Here is a 19,625-nt window from a genome sequence, read left to right as displayed (position 1 = left end):
GCCAGTAACTTCATCAGCTATCTATATAAAAGTGAATACTGATGTAGTTTCATTGTGATTTATGTAAAACAGGCCTATTCATATGTATCCTGGGTTTCTATATATTTTGCTTTATTTTAGATTAATGTTATATAAAGAGGACACTTGTTGTAACTTAAGCATTTTATATATTATAGTATTTTGAATGAATCTGAACATCAATTTCTAGAGCTGTGGGAAATTACATGAAAAGGTTGTTTACCCATTTGGTATTACTAAATATTTATGTTGCCTCCTGTCCTTCATTTGTAGGAAGCTAGAAAACATCATGTACTTAATGCCTTTCTCTTTTTTTTTAACTTTTTCTAGGCTTCTTTTTTATTTATATTTTTCCTACTTTTTATTGGTGTTTATTTGGTTTACAATGCTGTGTTAGTTTCTACTGTACAGCACAGTTAATGAATATATGTATACATATATCCCTTCTTTTTTGGATCTCCCTTCCATTTGTGTCTCCACAGAGCATTGAGTTCCCTGTGCTATACAGTAGGTTCTCATTAATTTTCTATTTTATACATAGTATCAATAATGTCTATATATATATGTCAATCCCAGTCTTACAATTTGTCTCACCTCCCCTTCCTCCTTGGTATCCATACGTTTATTCTCTACATCTGTGTCTCTATTTCGGCTTTGTAAAATGAGATCATCTCTACCGATTTTTTCAGATTCCACATATATGTGTTAATACACAATACATGATTTTCTTTCTGACTTACTTCACTCCATATGACAGTGCATAGGCCTCTTCTACATAAATCATTTTTTTAAAGCTTTTTATAAAAATTTTCAAACATAATCAAAAGTAGAAAAAATATGTGATCTGAATTCCAAATCATTTAAACTTGCTTTTAAAAAAGTAATAATTAGCAATACATAATGAACTTTTCTCATAGCCTTCAATATTTTTATACCACATAACGTTTCCAGTTGTACTGCTGAGACACTTAATAAGTGTTCTAATATTTGCATATAAGTTTAATGTGAAAGTACAAATCAATATATTCAAGACGAATACATGTGTTTTTGAGGGAAAACATTCTTATGGAAAGCATTTACATAGAAATAACTATGGACCTCTTTTTTTTAATACGGAGGAATTGTATCACAGATATTACATTCAATTTACATGAACTCATGTAGTTCTACTATGTAATTAAAATACCATAATTAAAAAAAATAGATCAAATGTGATACATAATTTCAGTGAGTGATCTGTAAAAATTATATATTTGTTATTGATAATAGAGTAATTATTAACAAAATACTTTATCAAAGAAATTAATTTAACATCTCCAAAAAGCAACTGACCAGCTCTTGTGATTACTTATCATCCATTCAAGTTTCTGTCAAAAAAAACCAAACAAAAGCTGGCCATCATCATTTACACTGTCCTCTCTCAAATATTTTCCCCGGGGAATCCAGCAACAGTGACAAATTTCCCAGATTCTATTCTCCCTTCATCTCAATCTTTTCTTTCCTGTTTGCAACTTAATGATACTTTTCCTGTCACTTCACTATTCCACTTAAAATGCTGCATTGATTCCCAAACCAGTCTGCATAAAAGCCTAATCCTTCAATGGTGTGCACCGACCCTCAGAACCTTGGACTGCCCATATTCACTCCATCACTGACTTCTTCTTTGCCTGAATCCTACGTTAAGGCCCCTGAGAACAATGGGAACAAGGGGCTTCATGCTCAAAGAGGCCTCAAGGCCACTGCCCCTTCCTCTCTATCTGACTGGTTTGCTTTTCCCTGCCTCAATTCATTTAAAGATTCTCATTCTTCCTTTAAGACATGTTTTGCATCAGTCATTTCAGAAAGATTTCACTAACCACAGAAACTTATGCAAAAAATAAACCCCACCCACGATCCTCTAGAGCTTCCCTGTTGGCTCAGTTAGTAAAGAACCTGCCTGCAATGCAGGTGACCCAAGTTGGATCCGTGGGTCAGAAAGATTCCCTAGAGAAGAGAATGTCAACCCACTCCAGTATTCTTGCCTGGAAATCCCACGGACAGAGGAACCTATGGGCTACAGTCCATGGGGTTGCAAGAGTCAGACACAACTCAGCAACTAAGTCACAGCTCCCCCCACATGATCTCTAGAGCATATGTAACTGCTACACGGCATATAAATATGTTCCTCTTTATTAACTCAAAATAGTTTGTAAAAAGGACTTCCTAGGAAGAGGAGCACTTCTCTTTGCCTCTCACTGCAGAATAGACTAAGAAAATGTAAATAATTTGGGGATATTAGATAATGTTAAAAAATATGTGGTAGAAATTTCCCCAAACAAGTATTGGTAAAGCAAGGTATGTTAATTTTAAATAAATTGGACATAATACATTTAGACAAAAGCCAAAATCATCATGAGGTTTTCAAGGGAACATTTCACACAAAGATAGGCACAATAAAGGAGAAAAACAGGAAGGACCTAACAGAAGCAGAAGAGATTAAGAAGAGGTGGCAAGAATACACAGAATTGTACAAAAAAGATCTTAATGACCCAGATAACCACAATTGTGTGGTCACTCACCTATAGCCAGACATCCTGGAGTACGAAGTCAAGTGGGCCTTATGAGCCTTACTACAAACAAAACTAGTGGAGATGATGGAATTCCAGCTGAGCTATTTCAAATCCTAAAAGATGATGCTGTTGAAGTGCTGCACTGAATATGCCAGCAACTTTGGAAAACTCAGCAATGGCACAGGACAGAAAAAGTTCAGCTTTCATTCTAATCCCAAAGAAGGGCGATGCCAAAGAATGTTCAAGCTACCACACAATTGCACTCATTCACATGCTAGCAAGGTAATACTCAAAATCTTCCAAGCTAAGTTTCAATAATATGTGAACCAAGAACTTCCAGATGTACAGCTGGATTTAGAACAAGCAGAGAAACTAGAGATGAATTCACCAACATCTGTTGGATCATAGAAAAAGAAAGAGAATTCCAGAAAAAACATCTCCTTCTGCTTCATTGACTATGCTAAAGCCTTTGACTGTGCATCACAACAAATTGTGGAAAATTCTTCAAGAGTTGGGAATGCCTGACCATCTTACCTGCCTCCTGGGAAACCAGTATGCAGGACAAGAAGGAACAGTTAGAACTGGACATGGAACAACTGACTGGTTCAAAATTGAGAAAGGATTATGTCAAGGCTGTATACTGCCACCCTGCTAATTTAACTTCTGTGCAGAGTATATCATGCAAAATGCTGGGCTGGATGAAACACAAGCTGGAATCAAGATTGCTGGGACAAATATCAACAACCTCAGATACACAGATGATATCACTATAATGGCAAAAGCGAAGAGGAACTAAAGAGCTTCTTGATGAAAGTGAGAGAGGAGAGTGAAAAAGCTCAGCATTCAAATAATGACGATCACGGCATCCAGTCCCATCACTTCATGGCAAATAGATGGGGCAAAGGTGGAAACTGTCAGATTTCATTTTCTTGGGTTCCAAAATCACTGCAGAGGGTGACTGCAGCCATGATATTAAAAAGCACTTGCTCCTTGAAATAAAAGCTATGACAAACCTAGGCAGTGTATTAAAAAGCAGAAACATCACTTTGCCAAAAAAAGGTCTGTATAGCCAAAGTTATGCTTTTGTCCACTAGTCATATACGGATGTGAGAGTTGGACCATAAAGAAGGCTGAGTGCCAAAGAACTGACGCTTTCAAACTGTGATGCTAGGAGACTTGTGAGAGTCCCTTGGACTGCAAGGAGATCAAACCAGTCAATCCTAAAGGAAATCAGTCCTGAATATTCATTGATGCCAATGCTGAAGCTCCAATATTTTGGCCACATGATGCAAAGAGCTGACTCACTGGGAAAAACTCTGATGCTGGGGAAAATTTAGGGCAGGAAGAAAGGAGGCAACAGAGGATGAGATAGTTGGATGGCATCACTGACTTAATGGACATGAGTTTGAGCAAACTCTGGGAGATAGTGAAGGACTGAGAAGCCTGGTGCATTGCAATTCATGGGGTTGCAAAGAGTCAGACATGACTGAGCAACTGAACAACAGAATCATCATATTGGTCATGAGGCAAAGGTCAGCAGTATTATGACTGAAGAAATGCTGGCTTTACAGGTTACTATAGAAATTTTTTTAAAGACAAAAATTTATTTAGTGGATTCAATTCAGATCAGCAGTATTTATACTAAACTTCTAGTGCAAGTATAAAACAGGGCCACTTTTAGAAGTGTTATTCAAAGACAGAATGTCATCATGATACATCAATAGAGATAAACATTGAATGTTTAGTTTTTCAAATATAAAATGACCTTTTGGAGTTTTAATATTAAAACTTGTAGCAGAAATGCTTAAGATTTTACTTTAGTCATGAGTCAATTACACTTTAATTATGGTTATGAGAATGGACTTTGGTGTCATACAACCTAGGTTTGAATCTTACCTCTACTATATACACCCTGATCATTTTGGGCATGTAATTTAATTTCTTGCACCATGATTTCATCAATTATGAAACAGATGAACACAGTACATAAATCACATAGTCATTTGGAAGGTTAAATAGATGACATTTCTAAACAATTTAGATTACCTACTGTAAAATATGAAGTGTTGAATAAATGCTAGTGATTGTTAGCATTTTTTAAATCTTATAGGATGCACAGTGTTTTGAAAGGCATATTTTCATGAAAAAAACTAAACTCATGCAATTAATCAAACCAACAGTAAGTGAGTAAGTTTATCTTACCTACACATTTTGGTGTTTCTGCACTCCAAACACCACCTGCTGAGCAATGTATTTGTTTGGGTCCATCTAGCATGTAGCCTGAATTACACTCAAACTGTACCGCTTGTCCATAGGTATATTCTTGGTCTGGTTCCAGGGCACCACTGAAAATTCTCCCATTCTCTGGTTCTTTCACTGGGAAACACTTAACAACTGAAAAAAATAAACATAACTTCTTTTAATGAAATTGGAAAACTTTAAAACTTTATCATGAAAAAATGAGTATATATAAATTTGACATATATATAACCAACAGCAAGATTACTTTTTTAAAGATGTGTTTATTTGATATAACTGTTAGCCAGAGTAAATTCTACTAAGTAAAAACAAAGAAAAACAATAATAGCAGTAAACTTATCTCTGATTCTTTTCAGTGGGAGTGAGCAAAAAAACCTACTACCTTGAGTTTTTTAATGAAAGTGTATATATTTTGACTTTCAATTTTAATGAAAGTATATATATTGTATACATTTTCCATGAACAGTATGGAAAGGCAAAATGATAGGACACTGAAAGATGAACTCCCCAGGTTGGTAGGTGCCTAATATGTTACTTGAGGTAAGTGGAGAAATAACTCCAGAAAGAATGAAGGGACGGAGCCAAAGCAAAAACAACACCCATCAGTGGATGTGACTGGTGATAGAAGCAGGGTCCAATGCTGCAAAGAGAAATATTGCATAGGAACCTGGAATGTTAGGTCCATGAATCAAGGCAAATTGGAAGTGGTCAAACAGGAGATGTCAAGAGTGAAAGTCAAATTTCTAGGAATCAGCAAACTAAAATGGACTGGAATGGGTGAATTTAACTCAGATGACTATTATATCTACTACTGTGGGCAGGAATCCCTTAGAAGAAATGGAGTAGCCATAACAGTCAACAAAAGGGTCCAAAATGCAATACTTGGATGCAATCTCAAAAACCACAGAATGATCTCTGTTCATTTCCAAGGAAAACGATTCAATATCATAGTAATCCAAGTCTATACCCTGAACAGTAATGCTGAAGAAACTGAAGTTGAATGGTTCTATGAAGACCTATAAGACCTTTTAGAGCTAACACACAAAAAAGATGTCCTTTTCATTACAGGGGACTGGAATGCAAAAGTAGGAAGTCAAGAAACACCTGGAGTAACAGGCAAATTTGGCCTTGGAGTACAGAATGAAGCAGGGAAAAGGCTAATAGAGTTTTGCCAAGAGAACACACTGGTCATAGCAAACATCCTCTTCCAACAACACAAGAGAAGACTCTACACATGGACATCACCAGATGGCCAACACCAAAATCAGATTGATTATATTCTTTGCAGCCAAAGATGGAGAAGCTCTATGCAGTCAGCAAAAACAAGACTGGGAGCGGACTGTGGCTCAGATCATGAACACCATATTGCCAAAATCAGACTTAAATTGAAGAAAGTAGGGAAAACCATGAGACCATTCAGGTATGACCTACACCAAATCCCGTATGATTATACAGTGGAAGTGAGAAATAGATTTAAGGGACTAGATCTGATAGACAGAGTGCCTGATGAACTATGGATGGAGATTCATGACATTGTAAAGGAGACAGAGAGCAAGACCCCCCCAAAGAAAAAGAAATGCAAAAAAACCAAAATGGCTGTCTGAGGAGGCCTTACAAATAGCTTTGAAAAGAAGAGAAGCAAAGAAGAAAAGGAAAGATATAGCCATTTGAATGCAGCGTTCCAAAGAGTAGTAAGGAGAGATAAGAAAGCCTTCTTCAGTGATCAGTGCAAAGAAATAGAGGAAAATAATAGAATGGGAAAGACTAGAGATCTCTTCAAGAAAGTTAGAGATACCAAGGGAAAATTTCATGCAAAGATGGGCACAATAAAGGACAGAAATGGTATGGACCTAACAGAAGTAGAAGATATTAAGAAGAGGTGGCAAGAATACACAGAAGAACCATACAAAATAGATCTTCACGACCCAGATAATCACGATGGTGTGATCACTCACCTAGGGCCAGACATCCTGGAATGTGAAGTCAAGTGGGTCTTAGGAATCATCATTAGTAACAAAACTAGTGGAGGTGATGGAATTCCAGATGAGCTATTTCATATCTTAAACGATGATGCTGTGAAAGTGCTGCACTCAATATGCCCGCAAATTTGGAAAACTCAGCAGTGGCCACAGGACTGGAAAAGGTCAGTTTTCGTTCCAATCTTAAAGAAAGGCAATGCCAGAGAATGCTCAAACTATCACACAATCGCAGTCATCTCACACGCTAGTAAAGAAATGCTCAAAATTCTCCAAGCCAGGATTCAGGAATATATGAACCGTGAACTTCCAAATCTTCAAGGTGGATTTAGAAAAGGTGGAGGAACCAGAGATCAAATTGCCAACACTCATTGAATCATCAAAAAAGCAAGAGAGTTCCAGAAAAACATCTACTTCTGCTTTATTGACTATGCCAAATCCTCTGACTGTGTGGATCACAACAAACTGGAAAATTCTGAAAGAGAAGGGAATACCAGACCAACTGACCTGCCTCTTTAGAAATCCATATGCAGGTCAGGAAGCAACAGTTAGAACTGGACATGGAACAACAGACTGGTTCCAAATAGGAAAAGGAGTACGTCAAGGCTGTATATTGTCACCTTGCTTATTTAACTTATATGCAGAGTACATCATGAGAAATGCTGGGCTGGAAGAAACACAAGCTGGAATCAAGATTGCCAGGAGAAATGTCAGTAACCTCAGATATGCAGATGACACCACCCTTAAGGCAGAAAGTGAAGAAGAACTAAAGAGCCTCTTGATGAAAGTGAAAGAGGAGAATGAAAAAGTTGGCTTAAAGCTCAACATTCAGAAAACTAAGATCATGGCATACAGTCCCATCACTTCATGGCAAATAGATGGAGAAACAATGGAAATAGAAGCTGATTTTACTTTTTTTGGCTCCATAATCACTGCAGATGGTGACTGCAGCTGTGAAATTAAAAGACGCTTACTTCTTGGAAGGAAAGTAATGACCAACCTAGACAGCATGTTAAAAAGCAGAGACATTACTTTTCCAACAAAGGTCCGTCTATTCAAGGCTGTGGTTTTTCCAGTAATCATGTATGGATGTGAGAGTTGGACTGTAAAGAAAGCTGAGCGCCGAAGAATTGATGCTTTTTAACTGTGGCATTGGATAAGACTCTTGAGAGTCCCTTGGACTGTAAGGAGGTCCTGTCAGTCCATCCTAAAGGAGATCAGTTCCGAGTGTTCATTGGAAGGACTGATGTTGAAGGTGAAACTCCAATATTTTGTCTATCTGATGCGAGCTCAGTTCAGTTCAGTTCAGTCGCTCAGTCGTGTCCGACTCTTTGCGACCCCATGAATCACAGCACACCAGGCCTCCCTGTCCATCACCAATTCCCGGAGTTTACCCAAACCCATGTCCATCGAGTCAGTGATGCCATTCAACCATCTCATCCTCTGTCATCCCCTTCTCCTCCTGCCCCCAATCCTCCCAGCATTAGGGTCTTTTCCAATGAGTCAACTCTTCTCATGAGGTGGCCAAAGTATTGGAGTTTTAGCTTCAACATCAGTCCTTCCAATGAACACCCAGGACTGATCTCCTTTAGGATGGACTGGTTGGATCTCCTTGCGGTCCAAGGGACCCTCAAGAGTCTTCTTGAACACCACAGTTCAAAAGCATCAATTCTTCGGCGCTTAGCTTTCTTCACCGTCCACCTCTCACATCCATACATGGCCACTGAAAAAAGCATAGCCTTGACTAGATGGACCTTTGTTGGCAAAGTAATGTCTCTGCTTTTAAATATGCTATCTAGGTTGGTCATAACCTTCCTTTCAAAGAGTAAGCGTCTTTTAATTTCATGGCTGCAATCACCATCAGCAGTGATTTTGGAGCCCCCCAAAATAAAGTCTGACACTGTTTCCACTGTTTCCCCATCTATTTCCCATGAAGTGATGGGACCATATGCCATGATCTTAGTTTTCTGAATGTTGAGCTTTAAGCCAACTTTTTCACTCTTCTCTTTCGCCTTCATCAAAAGGCTCTTTAGTTCTTCTTCACTTTCTGCCATAAGGGTGGTGTCATCTGCATATCTGAGGTTATTGATATTTCTCCTGGCAATCTTGATTCCAGCTTGTGTTTCTTCCAGCCCAGCGTTTCTCATGATGTACCCTGCATATAAGTTAAATAAGCAGGGTGACAATATACAGCCTTGACATACTCCTTTTCCTATTTGGAACCAGTCTGTTGTTCTATGTCCAGTTCTAACTGTTGCTTCCTGACCTGCATATAGGTTTCTCAAGACACAGGTGAGACGGTCTGGTATTCCTATCTCTTTCAGAATTTTCCACAATTTATTGTGATCCACACAGTCAAAGGCTTTGGCATAGTCAATAAAGCAGAAATAGATGTTTTTCTGGAACCCTCTTGCTTTTTCGATGATCCAGCGGATATTGGCAATTTGATCTCTGGTTCCTCTGCCTTTTCTAAAACCAGCTTGAACATCTGGAAGTTCACGGTTCACGTATTGCTGAAGCCTGGCTTCGAGAATTTTGAGCATTACTTTACTAGCATGTGAGATGAGTGCAATTGTGCGATAGTTTGAGCATTCTCTTTGGCATTGCCTTTTTTGGGGATTGAAGTGAAAACTGACCTTTTCCACTCCTGTGGTCACTGCTGAGTTTTCCAGATTTGCTAGCATATTGAGAGCAGCACTTTCACAGCATCACCTTTGAGGATTTGAAATAGCTCAACTGGAATTCCATCACCTCCACTAGCTTTGTTCGTAGTGATGCTTTCTAAGGCCCACTTGACTTCACATTCCAGGATGTCTGGCTCTAGGTGAGTGATCACACCATCGTGATTATCTGGGTCATGAAGATCTTTTTTGTACAGTTCTTCTGTGTATTCTTGCCATCTCTTCTTAATATCTTCTGCTTCTGTTAGGTCCATACCATTTCTGACCTCTATTGAGCCCATCTTTGCATGAAATGTTCCCTTGGTATCTCTAATTTTCTTGAAGAGATCTCTAGTCTTTCCCAATCTGTTGTTTTCCTCTATTTCTTTGCACTGATCACTGAGGAAGGTTTTCTTATCTCTCCTTGCTATTCTTACGAGCTGACTAATTTGAAAAGACCCTGATGATGGGAAAAATTCAGGACAGGTGGAGAATGGGACGACAGAGGATGAGATGGTTGGATGGCATCACCAACTAAATGGAGATGAATTTGAGTAAACTCCAGGAGTTGGTGATGGTCAGGGAGGCCTGGCGTGCTGCAGTCCATGCGGTCACAAAGAGTCAGACACGACTGAGCGAGTGAACTGAACTGAACTGAACTTATATATTTTGTAGTAGCAAAAAAAGTGTTTCTTACATAATTGAGAATTATAAAGTTGGGGATGCTTAAACACAAAATTTCCATTTAAGCCCCACAATAATATAAAGCTGTATTCTGTTTTTTTTTAACTTTACACTATTGTATTTGTTTTGCCATTCATTGACGTGAATCCACCATGGGTGTACATGTGTTCCCCTTCCAGAACCCATCTCCCACCTCCATCCCTATTCCATCCCTCCAGGTCATCCCGGTTCACCATCCCTGAGCACCCTGTATCATGCATTGAACCTGGACTGGCGATTCTTTTCACATATGATAATTTCCATGCTTCAATGCCATTCTCCTATATCATCCCATCCTCACCCTCTCCCATATAGTCTATAATACTGTTCTATACATCTGTGTTTCTTTTGCTGTCTCGTATACAGGGTTATCTTTACCGATTTACTAAATTCCATATATACGTGTTAGTATACTGTATTGGTGTTTTTTTTTCTGGCATACTTCACTCTGTATAATAGGCTCCAGTTTCATCACCTCACTAGAACTGTTTGGAATGTATTCTTTTTAATGGCTGAGTAATATTCCATTGTGTATATGTACCACAGCTACATTCTTAAAAAGTGTAAAAGCAAACTTTCTGATTATATGTACTTCAATAAATAGTCTGTAATTTTTCTTGTTCTTCTATATGAAAATAACTAGAGTACTTTTTTTATTTTCCTTATTATTTTCCAGTATCTCTTAGGTTAAGATAGTCAACCTTTATTTTACATTAGAATCTCCCAAGATGCTTGCTCAATTGAAATTCTGTGGCTGTCTCCCTGCCCTATCACCCAAGGAACACTGATTCATTTGATCTTTACGAACCAAACATTTCCGTTTTTAAGCACTGCAGATCATTACAATATGGATGTTCCCTAGAACATTCCTTCCTCTCATTTCTGTAGATGAAAGATCTCTGACTCTCTTTTTCAGACAACAGGAGTTTTGAGTGATCACTTTTCTTCTTTCCTTCTTCCTCTGCCTCTGTTTTTTTCTCTCTCTTTCCTCCCTTCCTCTCTCTCTGCCTTGCATTTCCCTCTTCTTTTCCCTCTCTACTTATTCATCACCATTCAACTAGGAAAAGTTGTTTTCATGATGACTACAGATTATTCTTTTTTAATTTATATTGGAGTATAGTAAATTAACAATGTTGTGATAGTTTCAGGTGGACAGCAAAGGGACTCTTATTTTCATGATGACTACAGATTGGAATCACTGATTCAAAATCTGGAAACAGGATGTACAATTTTTTCATTCTGATTGTTTGCTTTATGGATCAGTAAGAAAGGTCAGAGCTCTTCCTTAGTTCCTGGCTCTTTTCAGTAAACTAAAACCATAGGAAAACTCCCCTTGTCATGTAGGAGAAAGGGGACATCTACACCATGTTCTCCAGTTAAGCTGTTATCAGAGATCCTTGCATTGGGTTGGTTATTTGGCTGTGTGCCCCTTCATTAATAAAGCTGAAACTCTCATTTCATTTTAATGTGATATGTGTGTTATTCCAAGTGGTTAGAATCCAAAAGGAAAAAAAAAAAACTTAGACTTTTTTCTAGTCTGTAATACTTGGACTATTAGATTAGATGAACCTGTACTTATACTTGGTTATTGAAACACTTAACAACATAGTAATAAAAGATTAGATCCAACTCTGTACTATAGTAGAATCCAAAAAAATAATTTGAGTAAGAAATATTTAATTATAGACTTTAATAATATTTAATATATTTTAAAAAAAATCATATTTTAAATATATGCTTTAATATACTTTTAAATCAGTTTTATATCTACCTTCACATATGGGAATATCATTGGTCCATCCATTTGCATCACATTCACGGAAATTCATCTCACCTAGCATCTGATACCTGAAAATCAAAAATAACAGAATTGTGAGCTGATTTTTTTTATGTGCAGTTTTAAGTTTGATACCATTTCAAATATCCAGAAACTCTATTTACAGGAAAACTATTAATAAGAGCACATTCTTCCCTCCTTCCTTAGGAAAGGCCCTTAAGCCCTCAGGTGCATAGACTTAAATTATCAAAATCCTTGGTTCGTGACACAAACTCATTATTGTTTTATGCACTTTTATTTTTCTGGTTGAATCAGTTAATGAGGTACACTTAACAATGTAATAAGCTCCACGAACTATCACCAAAACCAAAGATAAAAACATGAGATCATGATAAAAACAATAAACAACAGTTCACTGTATGTTACCCCAGTCCACTCTTTTTCCATATTTCTATCCATAGTCCTACCCTCCACGATTGTGATATTTTCTGGACACTTTGTGCTTTTTTTTTTTAACATGATCAAGGACAGTACTAGCAAGAATATTTCAGTGTGGCTTATTGTCAGCACTTCTCTCCATCTCCCATTGCCATCCCAGAGATGCTTTCCAGAGTGTGGTCACCAAGTCAAGCCTGCTTACAGAAGTCATTCAATGTCAAATTATAGTAACTCATCAACCCTGAGCTTCAAACCAAAGATGCTGTACTTGCACAGGGAACTATACTCAATGTCATGTGGCAGCCTGAATGGGTGGGGAGTTTGGGGAGAATGGATGCATGTATGTGTATGACTGAGTTCCTTTGCTGTGCACTTGAAACTATCACAACATTATTAATGGCTATATTCCAATACAAAATACTGCTGCTGCTGCTGCTGCTAAGTCGCGTCAGTCGTGTCCGACTCTCTGCGACCCCATAGACAGCAGCCCACCAGGCTCCTCTGTTCTTGGGATTCTCCAGGCAAGAATACTGGACTGGATTGCCATTTCCTTCTCCACACAAAATACAAAGCTTATAAAAAAAAAAATGCATCCTTCTCAAATTTATTACATTGGACAGTTGTAAGCAAAAAAATTTTTTTTACTCAAAAAATAAATAAGGAAAGGCATTTTGATAATCACAAGCAAGAGAATTTTGAAAAAAAGGGCCTCTCCTAAACTTCTAAAGAATTGTACCTGGACAAACATTTCATTTGACCCTGAATGAGAGCTGTCCTGCTAGTTGCACAAGTGAAACAAACTCTTTCCTACAGTTTTTGAAGGAAAACTCTTTCCTTCAGTTTCTTGGATTGGGATTGATTTGTTCCTAATTCTCTAAGGAAAGAAATCGTTTCAGTAGAGTAAATGCGAGTCAAGGGAACTTGCAGTCAAACTTTTACTATGTGCCCCTGTCACACGAAGGAACAAGATGCCAGGTTGTCAAAGGTTCTTCTCTGGCTCCTCTATTGGCTCCGCCTTAAAACAGAGGAACACTTTCTGCTGACTATTTTCCCTCTACACCAGGGACCCAGTCATTCGTCCAAACCTCTCTCGGGAGTTCTGTGAAATTTTATACAAATCCGCCTAATGCCACCGGCTAACCCCGGAAATTCAAATTTCTGGGGAATAAAAATAGAACCTGGGGAATAAATCTAACCTTATTTCATCCTCCATGCTAAGTTTCCTTTAGCAAGCTCACAGGATCCCGCATACTGAAGCCTCAGAGCCAGCCCTTCCGACGTCGTTCCCAGTTCAAAATGGCCGCCCTGGCACCTCAGCTTGGGTTTCTGTGCTGACGCAGCATCGCCCACTGCACTCTAGAGCCTGAGCGCTGCAGCTGCCCCGCCCACAGGAACCCCACCCCGTTCCCAGCTGAGGAGACCTTATAAAGCAGCCCTGCTTGCTTATAGTGTACTGTACTTATTTCTCCCACCAAGCCTCTGATGCACTTGATATGTTTCTGCTTTTGTAAGAGAGGAAATTGGAGTAAAGAGCTATTTTTTAAAATATATATATAGTTATTAAGTGGTAGTGTTTTGGAATACGGGCTTACTTCAAAGCCTAAGCTCTAAAATATTCTATTGCCTCAAATCAAGAAATAAATAGGGAGTGAATAATGATTCCACGTGTAATTTCTTCACCCTGTGTATACTTATATAGTATAAAAGTACAATGATCCAGTTTTCCTATGTATAAAACTTTCTTCAAAACAAGGTTTTGGTCTGGCTGGGAGTCACAAGAAAGAAAGAACACTGGGGAGGTAACAACACAGGGTTAAGATTAGCTGAGCTGTGAGAATCCAGCAGGTGCTTAGAAGGCACAAAATCACCTCTTCTGAGCATAGTAGCATTTTTGGTCGGCGTGATAAGCGTAATTTACAGACTGTGGAAACTTAAAGAATGGTAGTTATTATTTCAATGTTCAGTGAGTCTGATTTCTCATAAATTTTATAAAATTTTATCAAAATAGATCCACGTTCTCTAATCTTGTTACCATTCCCACTGCCCCTGAGATACGGAATTCTTCAGTTCAGTTCAGTTCAGTCGCTCAGTCGTGTCCAACTCTTTGCAACCCCATGAACCGCAGCACGCCAGGCCTCCCTGTCCATCACCAACTCCCTGAGTCCACCCAAACCCATGTCCATCGAGTCAGTGACGCCATCCAGCCATCTCATCCTCTGTCGTCCCCTTCTCCTCCTGCCCTCAATCTTTCCCAGCATCAGAGTCTTTTCCAATGAGTCAGCTCTTCGCATCAGGTGGCCAAAGTACGGAATTCTTATTCTACACATAATAAGATGCGTTGAGGACTCATTGCAGAGAATTTTTATTTAAATGTGTACAATTTTCCCACTCTCCTGTAACTACACTCTACCAGAGTAATTATAATTCACTTTCTTTTTTCAATGTTGAGGAGATGATCATAGTAGCAGATATAATCATTTTCATTATAGTTTACATTTTCAGATTACCTGTATGTTACTTCTAAAAATGCTCATAGAAAAATATAGAAACCTTAAACACATAAATAAGGTCAGTTTTTATTTACTCTTTCCACTCTGAAAGATATGAATTATAAACTGCTCTTTCTGTTGATGACATACCCCTCATCACATGTATAAACAACCTTTGCACCATATTCAAACTGAGTTCCTTCTGCAAGATGGAAAGAACCAAACGGAGTGTCTCCAGGGTGTGCACACGGCTTTTCTAAAATGAAAAAGAAAAAGAATATGATGTTAACATGTAGCACAGGGAGTAACAATTTACATAGGAGTTCAAGAAAAGGGATATTTGATATTGTTTTAGAGGACACAATTGAAGGTATAGAAAAGGGGAAAATGCCAAAGTTATCTGTATGCTTTTCTTTTTTTAATTTTGGAAGATGACAACCCCTTTTTCAGAATGATGAGGATATATCACTTTGTATTTAAATGACACTAGCGATAGAATTCCGGAGAAGGCAATGGCAACCCACTCCAGTACTCTTGCCTGGAAAATCCCATGGTCGGAGGAGCCTGGTAGGCTGCAGTCCATGGGGTCGCACAGAGTCGGGCACTACTGAAGCGACTTCGCAGCAGCAGCAGCAGCAGCGATAGAATTCAGCCAGTATTGCCACAATAGTATTCGTTATTTTCACAACTTTTCACAGATTTCACGAAAGTAGGGATTACTTACTACGACATATCCTCGATGGATGAAGAGACACCCATTTTCCACCCCTGCACACCATTACGATACTCCCCAGAGTTCTGTATCCAGGGCGGCATTTATATGTAGCCTGAGTGTCCTCTCGATATGTTTGTTCAGTCCAAGAACCTGACAGGATTTCTGTTTCTTTTCTTGGAGGGGGTTCTTTACAGTCTACAAAAAATAAAAGGAAAATAGGTGTTTAAATATAACAAAAAATGTAGTATTTTTAGGTTATGTTTGCTTAAAAAATTTATATAGGTCCATCCAATATAAGTCTTAATATATATTTTTTACCTTACAAAAATTAAATCTACATAGATTTGTAAGAATAACTTTCAACATAAATAGTTACGCTTTACTATTCTATTTTTAAGTGCTACACTGAATTCTGTAATTCTGCTCTTTTCTAAGGGCTTCCCTGGTAGCTTAGCTGGTAAAGAATCCACCTGCAATTCAGGAGAACCTGGTTCAATTCCTGGGTTGGGAAGTTCCCCTTGGAGAATGAATAGGCTACCCACTCCAGTATTCTTGGGCTTCTCTGGTGAGTCAGACAGTAAACAATTCTCCTGCAAAGTGGGAGACCTGGGTTCAGTTCCTGGGTTGGGAAGATCACCTGGAGGAGGGCCTGGCAACCTACTCCATATTCTTACCTGGAGAGTCCCCATGGACAGAGGAGCCTGATGGGCTACAGTCCATGGGGGTCACAGAGTCGGACACAACTGAGTGACTAAGCACAGCAAGCGCATGCTTTCTTAAATTCAGGAAATATTAGGCACTATTCTAAGGTTTGAAGAAACAACAATGGATATGGAGACAAAGTGCTCGCAAAGTGTTGTCACTCTTGTAAGGAAGTTATTGAATATGTATTCAAAGAGATGATGTATCCAGGTGTCTGAAATCTTCATCAAGCTCTTGTACAGTCTGCTTTACCCCCTATTCTATATAACCTCTTGAACCTCAGTAACCTTGGGGCTGGAGTGGTCAAGTGTATGTGTAAATGTGATTGACAATCTCAAATTGAAACCCACTCTGGCACTCTAGCAATTAGCAACCACTGAAGATAAAAAGAAATAAAATTGAAACCCTACTTTTCTCAGAAAAGTGTCATTAGGAAACTCATGAATTCAGGGAATAAAGCAAATTGTAAAAAGTATACACATATTAGAATGTTTTTAATTAAAATTCTGTTTATGAAGATTTAATCTATACAAAATCCAAAGGAAAATTATCTGCAAAATTATTTTCCACACAAAAGCACTTCTTGCAATAGCAAAAGCACTAACACAATGAAAGAAAAAATACAGGAGGATGATAGAACATTTTCTTAAGAATGGCTGATAACATAACCATTACTAAAATCAAAGACATGACAATTAAGTGTAAGTGATGTTTTTGGACAAATTTCAATGACAAAAATGTAAAGGGAATGACACTTAATTTTGTAGAAAAAGAAATGTTATAAATATTATTTTAAATAAAATTAGAGGTATAATTGACTAAAGCAATTTGATGACATTTATTAAGAATCTTAAAAATGTTCATGTAAATTAAAGAGTTTCAAACTGAAAAAAGATCCTAAAGCAATAATGAAAGTTTTTCTACGATTCTATGTACAAGATGTTTATTCCAATATTTTTATAGTGGAAAAAATAAGATATGTTAATGTGAATATTGTCATACTGTGGTACATTCAACTGAGAAAATATTTTATGGCTTTTGAAAATTGTGTTTGGGGGAATATTTAATCATGTGGGAAAATGTTAACATAAGAGTAAGGGGGAAGGTATTATAGACTTCTTTTTCTAATTAAGATACACTGTAGTGACCATTCTGATAATGGTCAGTACTTAAAGTTGACTTTTCAGCAGCAGTAATGGAAACAAGATGTTAACTTATCACTTCTATCTGCATAAAGCAATAACTGTCTACTCAGAATTCTACATAAAGAAACAATTTTTTAAGGTTCAAGATATCAATTAATAGAATGTGAGAGAATTTGCTTTACAGATTCACATTAAGGGAAAATAAAATATGTACTTTAGAAAAAGGAAAACTATCGCAGATATAAGGTTTGTAATGAAAGAAAAAACAAAAACAGTACCTAAACAAATAAGTCTAAGTGAACACCAACTGTGAAACAATAAAACTGTAGTCTTATGTAATTTAAAATACATATATACTCACATACACACACATACATATACATAAAATACAGGACAACCATATGTTAATTGAGAGAAGAGAAGAGAAAATGAAGAATATGACTTTAAGGAGAACAATGTCCAGAGGAATGAAGAGATATGAATCAGCTGTGATAACTTTGATAAGGGGTCAGCCTGACTGGGCATCCATCCTCAGTTATTTAAACCAACACTAATCTAGGTACTGCTGAGAAGCTACATGACCAGATATAATCCTAAACAATTAATTTTAAGCAAGCTGATTACCCTGGATAACTGGTGTAGGCCTGCTTAAATCACTTGAATGGCTTTTAAAGCAGAGCTGAACCTGATCCAAAAGAGAGAAGAAACTGTATTGTGGACTCAGCTTCCCTACCTGTGCTCTGCCCTTTCTGACAGCCAGCCCTATGAAGTTTAGACCTGCTTAACCACAGTTCAGGCTTCCCTGGTGTATCCAACGTAAAGAATCTGCCTGCCAATGCAGGAAATGTGGGTTTGAGCCCTGATCTGGGAAGATCCCTTAGAGAAGGAAATAGCAGCTCACAAAAGACTCTGAAATGCAGTACTTGGATGCAATCTCAAAAATGACAGAATGATCTCTGTTCGTTTCCAAGGCAAACCATTCAATATCACAGTAATCCAAGTTTATGCCCCGACCAGTAATGCTGAAGAAACTGAAGTTGAACGGTTCTATGAAGACTTACAAGACCTTTTAGAGCTAACACCCAAAAAAGATGTCTTTATCATTGTAGGGGACTGGAATGCAAAAGTAAGAGATCAAGAAAACAAAGGTTCGCTAAAAGACCCTAGGAAATAGCAGTGTTTAAGAGCCAGGTGGAAGAAATACTGCACTGCAAGGAGAAGAAAAGTAGTGATTAGAAGGGCGGAAAGAGTAAGAAAAAGTCAAACAGTATTAGAGAAACCAAGGAGGAGAGTTTCAAGAGGAAACTGTCATTGTCAAAAGGTAAAACAAATTCTGTTAGATAATAACTGAGAAGTATCCACTGAACAGAGCAAGGGGGAAGTTATCAGGGACTGAGGCAAAAGCAATTTCAGGGGATGGTGAGAACAAAAGCCAGATTATACTATGTTTAGGAATAAAATTTGAGGAGTAACACCTGGAGTAACAGGCAAATTTGGCCTTGGAGTACAGAATGAAGCAGGGAAAAGGCTAATAGAGTTTTGCCAAGAGAACACACTGGTCATAGCAAACACCCTCTTCCAAACACGTAAGAGAAGACTCTACACATGGACATCACCAGATGGTCAATACCAAAATCAGATTGATTATATTCTTTGCAGACAGAGACAGAGAAACTCTATACAGTCAGCAAAAACAAGACCGGGAGCAGACTGTGGCTCAGATCATGAACTCCTTATTGCCAAATTCAAACTTAAATTGAAGAAAGTAGGGAAAACCACAAGACCATTCAGGTATGACCTAAATCAAATCCCTTAAGATTATACAGTGGAAGTGAGAAATAGATTCAAGGGATTAGATCTGATAGACAGAGAGCCTGAAGAACTATGGACAGAGGTTTGTGACTTTGTACAGGAGGCAGTGATCAAGACCACCCCTAAGGAAAAGAAATGCAAAAAGCAAAATGGCTGTCTGAGGAGACCTTACAAATAGCTTCAAAAAGAAAAGAAGCAAAAAGCAAAGAAGAAAAGGAAAGATATACCCATTTGAATGCAGAGTTCCAAAGAATAGCAAGGAGAGATAAGAAAGCCTTCCTCAGTGATCAGTAAAAAGAAACAGAGGAAAACAGTAGAATGGGAAAGACTAGAGATCTTATCTAGAAAACTAGAGATACCAA

The 19,625-nt window shown here is 37.9% G+C and overlaps 1 protein-coding gene across 13 annotated transcripts in view; it reads right to left on the bottom strand.

Moving 5' to 3' along the window:
* The window catches only part of CFH (complement factor H), a 118,536-nt gene that overhangs the window by 86,401 nt on the left and 12,510 nt on the right, over window positions 1-19,625 (bottom strand). For 6 of the 13 annotated variants that reach the window (XR_014054710.1, XR_014054711.1, XM_081493300.1 and 3 more), the window contains exons 2-5: window positions 15,614-15,799; window positions 15,040-15,145; window positions 11,957-12,033; window positions 4,770-4,961 (exon numbers count right to left, since the gene is read on the bottom strand). Coding sequence is in view for 11 of the 13 variants with exons in the window: in XM_081493300.1 (XP_081349426.1) it covers window positions 4,770-4,961; window positions 11,957-12,033; window positions 15,040-15,145; window positions 15,614-15,799 (561 nt within the window). In the remaining 2 variants the exon portion in view is untranslated. Of the gene's footprint in view, window positions 1-4,769; window positions 4,962-11,956; window positions 12,034-13,596; window positions 13,758-15,039; window positions 15,146-15,613; window positions 15,800-19,625 lie in introns of those variants that run through there. The other 7 variants (XM_081493307.1, XM_081493309.1, XM_081493308.1 and 4 more) reach the window with 2 other exon arrangements.

Source organism: Giraffa tippelskirchi, chromosome 5, assembly GCF_054371585.1.
Source record: "Giraffa tippelskirchi isolate mGirTip1 chromosome 5, T2T-mGirTip1v1.2.pri, whole genome shotgun sequence".
NCBI lineage: Eukaryota > Metazoa > Chordata > Mammalia > Artiodactyla > Giraffidae > Giraffa > Giraffa tippelskirchi.
This window is presented reverse-complemented; position numbering and strand designations above follow the sequence as displayed.